This window comes from Protobothrops mucrosquamatus, unplaced genomic scaffold, assembly GCF_001527695.2.
Source record: "Protobothrops mucrosquamatus isolate PMUCROS unplaced genomic scaffold, P.Mucros_1.0 scaffold10, whole genome shotgun sequence".
NCBI lineage: Eukaryota > Metazoa > Chordata > Lepidosauria > Squamata > Viperidae > Protobothrops > Protobothrops mucrosquamatus.
In genome coordinates, this window is record NW_015386397.1 from 27080 (window position 1) to 38226 (window position 11147).

General features: G+C 37.9%; 1 protein-coding gene across 1 annotated transcript in view; it reads right to left on the reverse strand.

Moving 5' to 3' along the window:
* Positions 1-2827: 2827 nt before the first annotated feature.
* G6PC3 (glucose-6-phosphatase catalytic subunit 3) overlaps positions 2828-11147 on the reverse strand; it is an 11204-nt gene continuing 2884 nt past the window's right edge. The window contains exons 3-6 of the mRNA XM_015810465.1: positions 7342-7432; positions 5326-5444; positions 3931-4072; positions 2828-3214 (exon numbers count right to left, since the gene is read on the reverse strand). Of these exons, the coding sequence (XP_015665951.1) occupies positions 2854-3214; positions 3931-4072; positions 5326-5444; positions 7342-7432 (713 nt within the window). The 3' untranslated portion in view covers positions 2828-2853. The remainder of the gene's footprint in view (positions 3215-3930; positions 4073-5325; positions 5445-7341; positions 7433-11147) is intronic.

Here is an 11147-nt window from a genome sequence, read left to right on the forward strand (position 1 = left end):
TTCTCTGTCCTGTCCAAAAGTTCTAAATTGGATCATTGTTCTTTCCTAGATACAAGAAGTAGCTAACGCTCACACTGAGATTCAACTGAATCTAGCTATTTTCGGAAACAAAAATAGAACAGACTGTAAAACACAAGTATAGAAAATAGAGACAAAATGTTGCAATATTACTGTTCCCAAAAGTGTGTGGAGTTATTCAAGAATAATATCTAAGAAACACAGTAACAAAAGTACATGGTTCACAAATGGGACCAGCCACAAATAAACTGCGTTATGGAGTGCTTTATTTAGGATGCTAAGCAACTGGGCCTCCTCTTTGTAAATACTACTACTTTGCCACAGACTATTAGGTTGTACAATGAAATAAGCATTCTATGAGAGCTGCATCATAAAATGTTCTGTAATTTCAGAGTGTATTCTTTATTTCTTCCAATCTTGGAGACTTTTAGGCCTGAAGATATTGTTCTATTGTACATGGATGGAGGCATACTGAGAGCAAGTTAATTGTAGTAAGACAGATAAAGGGCTACATAAATGATCCTGCTTATGGGAATAACTTTTAAAAATAAACATATTTAAAGACTGTTCACAAAGTAGTGCAAATAAGAAGTGTTCGCACCTCTAAGGATAATCAGAATTCTTTTATGTGTGCATTTCCTTCATTTTCCTGAACATCAGAGAGATGGTGGGTAAAATGCAGCCTCATTTATGGAAATATCCACCTAATAGAAGTTCATTAAATATACCAAAGTATAAAATATACATACACCAGCTGCTCTGCACGGAATTAATCATAAACAAACACATTATACAACCAGTTGAAAATATCAACTTGAACATAATTTACTGCAACATCTTTTCAAACTTGCAAATCAGCAACGGGATATCCTGAGATCGTATTTCTCCATTGTTTGGTGGGCTGGCCTGCCCTGAATCAAGTATGCCATGCAGTTATCATTTTCAGTACCAGCTGCTTGATTGTAGTGCAAAACACACGTGTGGTAAGGATCACATTAAGAGGGAAGGAAAGATTCTCCATTATGCCTTATCTATAAGGAGAGGTCTCTTTATTCGTCTTTTGCTGATCTGAAAGGCAGAACTAGATGCTAAACTTAATTTAAATTATAGGATAGAAAAAAAATAACTTAACCATGGTTGAATAGTTAGAATGGTTTGACAATGGACTCAAATGATTTTGAAGAGGATGGTTAGGGTCTACCAGATGTTGGACAAGCAAATTTGGACATTGTTGTAGTTTTGGATTCCAATACGAAGCCCTTCCAATACTTCACAGATTTAAAAGGATTAATTTCCTCCTGAATAATTGTACTATGTTTCCCTGAAAATAAGATCTATCTTGAAAATAAGCCTTAGCTTGATTTTTACACATGGGCCCAATATAAGCCCTACCCCCAAAATAGGTTTTGGGGCAAGGGGCACATGTAAAAATCAATCTGGGGGGTGGGGGGGAATGGAGCTGCCCCATGCGCCACACCCACTTACCTTAGCACCGCTGCAGCCAGGCCTCCCACACCCTGACACTTGTTGCACTGCTGCCTGAGTTCTACAGTTATTTGTGACCGCATGCCATGTAGGCACATTGCGCCGCTGCCACTGGTCGCAGGAGGCTGCGAAGCTTGTGCCAATTGTGCTGCTGCCACTGCTCACAATAGGAGGCCACGCAGCTTGTGCTGATGCTGCCGCTTGTGGCAGGAGCCCGTGAGGCTCCTTGCACTGATCACACCCACTTGCAAATGGCGCTATGAGCCTCATGGCCTCCTGCCAGTTGGTGGCAGTGGCGCGATCGATGTGACCAGCCTCGCAGCCTCCAGCTGAGAGCAGCAGCAATGGCGTGATGAGCCTTGTGGCTTCCAGCCATGAGCAGCGGCAACAGCGAGATTGGGGCAATGCACCATATGGCCTCCTACTGCGACCAGCAATAGCGACGCAATGCACTACATGGCGTGTGGCCGCAAGTGACTACAGAAGAACTCAGGCAGCAGCGCGACAGGTGTCAGGGCATGGGAGGCCTGGCTGTGGCAATCCTAAAGTAAGACATCTCCCGAAAATAAAACCTGGCTCCTCTTATTTTTGGGGAAACACGGTATACTGCTCTATGAACATGGGATATTATTAATCATATAGTAACTACTGTGAGGATCCATGCTCACAAAAAACAGGAAAACATTCCAACTCAATTCCAGAAAGCAGCAGAATATTTGGGAAGAGGATGCTAAATCCTCCCAAGACGCTCTTCCCTGGTTCTAACTCATAATGAACCAGTCATCTTTAGAAAAACTGACAGCTTGTCAGAATAGCCATTTTTGCTCCAGGAAGAATTTAGCAGTTAAGTCTTGATTTCTTTGGGCTACAGAACTGAATAAGGACATGTGCCTTCAGCAGGGACATTTCTAATTGTATCAAACAATGATGAACTTTGACATACATGAAACAACAGTTTTGTGAAACAGCTATTTTATGCTGGTCTTTGATAGGACTTTGACCTCAAGCTGCTACCCAAATTAAGGCAAGACAAAGCACTTAGAATTGGAGGAAGTTGCCTTATACAAAATCAAATTACCAAACTATCTAATTCAGTTTTCTATTGATTTTACTGGAGTACTTTTTCTACCCCTCGGTGGGAATGCTGGAGATTGAACCTAAGATCTTCTGTGCTCTGTGGATTGAATTTTCATGTTAAAATTTTATGATCTTGTGGGGCCATATTACTAAATGTCCAGGGCCGCATGTGACCCGTGGACCGTGGGTTGGACATAGCTGCTCTTCATTTTGAAGGAAATACAGCATTTCCTTCAATGGGAAGGTCTAAGGAGAAAGAACAAATATTTCTAGCTACTCTGTGTGAGATTGTGTTCCTGGAGAGGCCAGTATTTTAATCGCTTTTGGAAGCAAGGTAATTACTATCCATGGGAAGCTGGCATATTTTACAAAATTCAGCCCATACCACAGAGCCACCCCTTGTGGCTGGGTAATACTACTTAGGAAATACAGGACGACAAGAGCCAGGATGGCACACCATCCCCTCTGAAGCCAACCAAGACTCTCCAGCTTCAGTTGAGTATAGGATGAAGAGTGGAAGGTCAATCCCAGTCCAAGGACTGTGGCTACATCACGACATAGGGAAGCAAATGGGTATGTGTCCATACGGATCCACTTCGGATTTTCACACCACTTCGTAGCAAGTTTCATTGACCTAAAGACAGTAAAATTAAGAGAGGCATATGAAACTTATCTATAGCCATGTCTACAGGAGGAAAAAGTTGAAATCTGAGTAGTTCTAGAATCTTTCTGAATCTCTAAAACTACAAAATGTGATATCCATGGGTAAACTATTCTTTTCTTTTTAGAAATGAATTCCTACAAATGTTTAAGTCAACATTCCTTTATTATTTGAATATGCCTGGTACTTGGTGGAAGATCTTTGAAGATGTCAGAATTAAAGAAGATCTTTAAATCTTTAAAAGACCAGTTAAATAATGGCAAAACGCACCCCCTGTTTATGTGTATGGATGGCTTTTTTTCCTCCCCCTCAAACCAAGAAAAGTGTTAAAAGGTTCATGGTGAACATGTGCGTGAAACAGGCAACAAAACTGAGAGTTTCTTTCCTTCATGTATTTATAGCATAATTAAAATAGCATTGCAATATCACTTTCACTTGATGTCTTCATAGTGTTGCCCTCATCTCATATTTAGGGCATGATTTAAACCATGATTTTATCTTACCCTTTTCTGTGTGCACGACACCAGCAAATACAGAAAATAGCCAAGATGACTGGCAAACAGCATCCTAGTGTTGCAGGTACATATGCTAGGTTCCATTAAGGAGTGCTAGTTAAGAAAGCCTGTTAGATATTTAGATAGCCTGTGAAAAAGATGACATGTGCATTCCTTTGCACTGAAGGAACTCACCAGTTGAGATCTATGCCAAGAGTAATCAATGTCCAATAAATCACTGTGGCACTTAGCCAAAGGGAGAATGAAATCATCAGGTAGAAATGGAATCCTCTTTCCAGTGGGACCCAGAATTGAAGTAGCCAACCTAGACTGATCCCTGAAGAGAGATGGTAGAAAAGGGAAGCTTCATTGTAAACTGCCAATCTATTGCCTTAATCTTTGGATGTTCTAAAACAGAGGTCAGCAGCCTATGGGAAGCCAGGTCAGCAATTCAGCATTTGGTGATATGGTAATTATCACCAGAAGCAATAGAACTGTATTTTTAATTTTATTGTCGCCTTTCTTGTTTGGATTTTGGGAGGATTTTAAGGTTAAAACCTGGAAGTCCCTGCCAAATAACTACACAGAGAAGCAGGATGAGCCTGTCTGATGATTATGCTTCTACATGAAAGTCCCTTCTTGGTTATTCCAAACATCTTTTAATATATTATCTCTCAAACTAATATAAGCTGAGATAGAGAATCATATTATAATAATTTTATATCTGTTATAATAAATCAATGGTGCATGAGGAAATATTAAGTGATCTATTATAAATCATTCAAGGATTTAACTAAGAGATCCAGATGTGGCCACTCTTAATTTAGGGGATACCTAATTTCTTCACCAAGTTCATAATCTCATAAACTATTCTTTAGCCAAGTATGCACTATAATCCTGTGAACATGTAATTAGAAATAAGTATGCTTTTAGGCAAAAGGACAATTTTTTAAGAAGCTGGCAATATTTCTAATCTGATAATTTTCTGGCACTCTGTGATCTGTAATTATTTAAGATCAGTTAGAGCTGAAGGATGCAGAAGAAATGGATATGGCATTCTGGTCCAATAATCTAATCACCTGTGGATTTGATATCTGTCCCACTAATGAAAGGTTGCCAGGAAGAACAACAGTGGTGAAGGGATATTTGCCTCTTGCCTTGAATGCAGCAGAGTTAATGTCTCATTCTCAATAAGTCATTGTTTAATTTGGTTATTTTAGATAACTATCATCCAGTCTCCAACCATCCTTTTGGGGGCAATGTTGTAGAAAAAGTAATTGGCTGCAGTTACAGAGAATACTGGAGAAAAAGGATTATATGGATCAATCAGGATTTAGGCTTAGATACAGGAGAGAAACTATATTGATGGTCTTACCAGATTACCGATGGAAAGTGGTTTTGATAGAAATATTCTCAACGAGACGTGCTTTTATCAGTCTTGAAAACAAATATTCAAAGGAGTGTTTAAAAACTGGGCTGATATCTCTTAGCTCAGCACATGTGTGGCCACATGGTTTTGCCATATACGTGGAAACCAAGAACCTAGAACATGCACAAATAGCATACTGCTAACTTTCATGATGTACTTACCTGCCAAAATGCCACCAATAACTTGATGGGGGAAATGAGCAAGTATGAAGATGCGTGATAGTCCGATAAGCAGCAAGAGGAGGAAATAAACTGTAAAGGGCACTGCCTTCATGATCCAACTGTTGGGAGAAGAAAACTGTAACACCAAATAACTCAGACGGATTGAGAATGATCTCTCCTGCCTCTCCCAAAAGCCAACAGCCTTAGAACTACCAGGTCCCAAATTACAATTTCTGTTCAAATTAAGGAAAAACAGGATAAAGCATTTTTGCATATATGAGTGACAGAGGTACACAGCTAAGGTTGTTCTGCAAATGGAAATTCCAGTTTATTGATTTAGAAACACCTTAAAAAGAATCAGGCATTTCTGCTGCTTTCTCTACCGGTAATGTTAAAAGAATCTTGATGGGACTTTGCTCACAATTGCATCAGCTGAATCCAGATAATCCAGAAGCTGATATTTTTCGTCATCTGCAAACATTCACTCCTGGATTGCTCCTACTTTAGAAGACTAGTGAGGCCAACTCTACCAACAGAATGAAAAGAATTATAGGAATGGATCAAACAAAAGCACCTTGTTGATTATCCTTCTTCAAATGGAGGGGTTCCTATCTATTTGGAAGGCAAGTGTTTGATGCTAGTTAGAGTATTATGTCCAATTCCGGCAACCTTGTTCCCAAAAAGTAGCATCACAGCTCAAAAAGTTACAGAATCTGCAGCCATAACAATCAAGGGCCTGGAATAATTGCAACCCGGAAATATATAAAATATTTGCCTTTTTTGTTTTTCTGGGGCTGGGAGAACAGGCACAAATTATATTATAAAATATAATATGAAATATATCATAAAGGGTTATAACAAATGTGCATAGATTTCGACATCACCTGATAGGAGATAGAGGTATTTGGAAGAAAAGAGTCTGGGACTTTCCCTGCTGTACTGTCAAGTCTACACTGTGGCCCTGATGTTCAGTTACAATAGTGTTGGCAGGAGAGCCGTATGCAGGTAACAGAAGGAGGATCAGGGCTTCATACTTCAACAGGAAGTTTTTAAAGAAGTCAGTACTGCAGACCAAAGGTGAACAACTCAAGGCTCCATTGCCTCCACAGCAAACAGCAATTTTAAGACACAAAGCAAACTCTTAAGATAAAGTCCAAGGTATGTAAAAGCTGTGATCTGACTGTGATCGCAATACTTCACTGAATGAGTTTAAGGTCAGGGGCTGCCTCTCAGCCCAATCTACCCGACTTCACTAATGGTGAGAAAAAAAAATGGGTGGAGAACAAGCTATGTACATTAACTTAAGCACCAGAAGGGGAAAAAAGAGTATGTACCAAATCAATAAATCAGACATGATGCATTTCAAAGGAAGAATCCATACCTCCAATCTCAATGCAAGAAAAAATTCCAAATCTTTGCCTGGCACTTGTGTATGATGTGTCTTTGCCTATTTTACATCATGGTGTGTATGTGTGTGGGGAGGGAATGTCCAGTCTTACTGGAAGCAAAAGTTGGAAATACATAGATCTGGATTTATTGATAGGTTTGTTATGATTTATTGTAGACTGAAAAGGGCCCCTGAATTCTATAGCAGTGACAGGAACTCCACAAAAAAGAAAAAAAAACTTCAGAAATTTGCACGAGTTTTAACAAAATCAATTCTGACTTAAAGAGTCAGAAAGTCATATACTTTCTTGTATTTCTTGGAAGAAGGACTGAATACATTAACACGTAAACAAACAATTACTATAAGTCACAATGGAAGAATTGTCAAGATGACAGCATTGAAGAGCCGTGGAGGCACAGTGGTTAGATTGCTGTATTGCAGACTAACTCTGCCAACTGTCAGCAGTTCAATCCTGACCGACTCAAGGTTGACTCAGCCTTCCATCTTTCCGAGGTTGTAAAATGAGGACCTAGACTATTGGGGCCAATATGCTGACTCTGTAAACTGCTTAGAGAGGGCTGTAAAGCACTGTGAAGCAGTATATAAGTCTAAGTGCTATTGCGACATACCTTTTGGAGTTCTTGGCTATCTGTCTAGCCAGAATGCTTACAACTGGCCACAGGGCTGCACCAGTGATCATACAGTGGCCAGAGGGACTGCCTGCAAAAAAGAAAAAGAAATAAAATCCCTCTGCTTGCTAGTGACCATCCATGTAAAAGAGAAAAAAAGTAAAGAAAAGGTATAATTATGTCACATAGTTACACATAGTGTTCTTTTTTTTAAAAGTTTTTTATTTATAATACAGTTTAAAAAAAAGTGGACATAACGTAACATTCCAGTGTAGGTATTTCTAACAATTGGTTCCTTTTCTTACATATAATTCTTTAACTCTATATATACGTATATATTTTTCTATACAATATCTAATTTATTTCTCTATTTACTAACCTAAAATTGTATGTATTTCTATCTTAACACTAGACTATAACCCGGACAGTCCTCCTTGATNTTGTCCTTCATTTCCATTGTGAGCCTGTCCATATCGGCACATGATAATATTTTATATAGTATCTCTTCCTCTGTTGGGGTTTCTTTATTCCTCCAACTTTGTGCATACGCCAATCTAGCAGCGGTGAGGATGTGTAGCATCAGGTAAAATATCCCTTTGTCATATTTCTGTGTAGTTATGCCCAATAGGAAAAGTTCTGATTATAGCTCTCTCTATCGTTAATATTTCTTCAGCCATTTTTTTATCGTATTCCAAAAATCACAGGCTTTTGCGCACTCCCACCACATATGGTAGTAGGTCCCTATTGCCAGTTTACATTTCCAGCATGTAGATGAAAAATTTGGACTCATTTTAACTAACCTTATGAGTGGGAGATGCCATCTATAAAACATTTTGTAGAGATTTTCTTTGTAGGAGGTGGCCAAGGTAAGCTTCCTGTTTCTTACCCATAATTCTTGCCAAATGTGCAGATCAAAGTTAAGACCAAGGTCCCTGCTCCACGTTAACATAGTTTCTTTCACCTGTTCCTCATACATTGCCTGATCTAGCAGATAATGATATAGTTTTTTAATCATCTTGTCCTCAGTTCCTAATAATATTTTATCCAGCCGTCTGTTCTATTTTTATACCCAGCTCTTTTTTATCTTTCCAATATCTTGACTGTAATTGAAGATATGCTCACCATTCTAATTCTATCCCTTCATCTTGAAGATTTTTCCTAGATTTCAATTCCCCTTTCACATCCAATACATTTTTATATGTTATAACTTTCCCTAATTGTATAAACTTTGGGTGAATATGCATTTCTAACGTTGAAATCCAGCTGAGGACTTGTGTATAATTTGGTTGCCAAATTTTTACCCATACGTCTATTAGAGCTCGTCTGATGTAATGCCTCCGAAAATATTTGTAATGCCTCCTTATATTTCTAATCCCATAACATAGCATGCTATCCTATCTGCAAGTCATGACCTTCCAGACTTAATAGTCTCCTATTCTTCAATAGTATCCAATCCTGCACCCATAATAATACTATGGCCTGGTAGTATTTTTCCAGGTCAGGGAGGCCAAGTCCACCCCTTTCCTTCGAATCTTGTAGTAATTTTAATTTAATCCTTGCTTTTTTCCCTTGCCAAATAAATTTGAGTATGGTTTGGTTAAAGTTTTGAAAGAATTTCTTATCTAATTTAATGGGTATACATTGAAACAAAAATAAAATTTTAGGTAATAGTGTTCTTAAATTAACTAATAATCTATGGGTAGTCCTCAAGTTACAATTGTAATGGAGCCTGCCCATTGTGGTCATAACTCATATCATAAAATGGATTGGTCAGATGACCAACCTGATTTTACAATTTTTTTTGCAGTGATTACTAAATCAACCAAGGGTTTGTTATGGGTGTGCTTTTACAAAAAAAAAATAGAAGTAAATGCCGTTTTTCGCCAAAATCATTACAAAATGCAGTCATGGATTGTACTACACAGTTTATAGGAATGAATGTTGCTGAGTACCCAAAGTACAGTCATGTGACTGGCGGGGGCTGACCCATCAGAACTTTGAATCCAGTAAATAGCCCCCTAGGTAGGTCCGCTGAACAGTCACTAAACGACCAGTCGTAAGTTGAAGACTATCTATAAAGATAACAGGTAACTTCTGTTATTGTATTAACTAATTATCAATTGGTTAATCTGATTACTTGATTTTAGTCGATTTTTGTCAGCAAATTCAAACGGAAAAAGATTCCATTTAGATGGGATAAGTTGAAAGGGCGATTTTTAGTTTTAAACAACAGAGATTCAGATTGAACACTGTGCAGAAAGCAAGAGACTTTCTGGGAAAACTCAAAGAGGAATTAGAGAAAAAGCAAACAGAAGGGACCATGGCAAAGTAACTAAACAAATGCCACAGCAGATACAGCTGGACACTGAGGATACTACCACATTGGGCACAAATATTGATTTTTCTAAAATCTTGGTGTAACTATGGATTATAAATGTTTAATGTGGAATAACAGTGTAGCAAATGCTCCTCAGAATAGAAAAAAATTCAGGCATTCCTCAACTTACAACTGTTTGTTTAATGACAAGTTGAAGTTATGATGGTCTCGGAAAAAGTACTTTACCTCCTGTATTTGCACTTACAACTGTCGCACCACCCCTGCAATCACATGATTGCAATTTGGGCGCTTGGATACCAGCTTGGATTTACAACCCTTAGCAGCACCCTGTGGTCACAGGTTTGTGATTTTGCAACTTTTTTTGTGATTTCCATAAAAAAATGGCAAAAAATTCCACTGGGGAAGCTGATTCAGTTAATGAAAGCACTAAAATGATCATAAAATCGGGTCTGATCATGTGATGACTTGCTTTACAACCCGATAATTTATAATGAAAATTCCAGCCCCAGTTCTGATCTCAAGTTGAGGACCACCTGTATTTCATTATTTGGAAAAGCTCAAACAAGATGTGGTTTCCTTACAAGAAACAGATATTAGGGGGATTTTTTTATTATAAAAACGTTCTGATTTGGGGATTTTCTGATTAAATACATTTCCTGTTATAGAAATAGCTAGTAAAGTTACGTACAAATAAATAAAAATTTGTGGCTATTTTATTCTTTTTATTCTGCTATGCTGAAAAAAGTTGGAAGTTAATGCTTCCCCCCTTCTTTTTTCCCTCATCCTACACTTCTTTCTCTTTCTTTTCCTTTCCCCGTTTCCCTTTATCTTTGTTCTCATTTGTATTTTATATTATGATAAAAAAATTAATTAAAAAAGAAACAGCTATTAGGAAAAAGGATATAAAATATTTGGGTGACAAAAAATTGGCTGGAGAATTTATCTCGGTAGGAATAAAAGAAACAGAGTTGCTTTGTATATAAACTCTCTCAAGTATATCCAAAACTTATATTGACTAATAATCATGGCAGATATGTTGGAATGAAAGTTACTTACAAGGGAGGATATAAGGAAGAAACACTATAGGAAAATTCCCTGCTGGCTATCTACCATGGAGGCAATGATTCATCCTAAAACGTTGGATATAAGCAAAATGCCCAGATATTCGGAAATTTTAGACAAACAGGGGAAGCTCAAAAATAATCAGGTACTAAAAGAACAGGGAATAAATATTGATTGGTGGCCATACTTACAATTACAATCTAGATAATAAGAAGGATGTGGAAGATTATGGAATTGACATGGAATTAAAACAATTAGACAAATTATTGATAGGCCCTGAAGGAAAATTAATATCTAAAATATATAACTATTTATTAGACTTTGATAGAGTAGAGGAGATAGTGAAAGAACCAATGATTGCATGGGCAAAAAACATAGGGCACAATATAGAATTAGAAGATTGGGA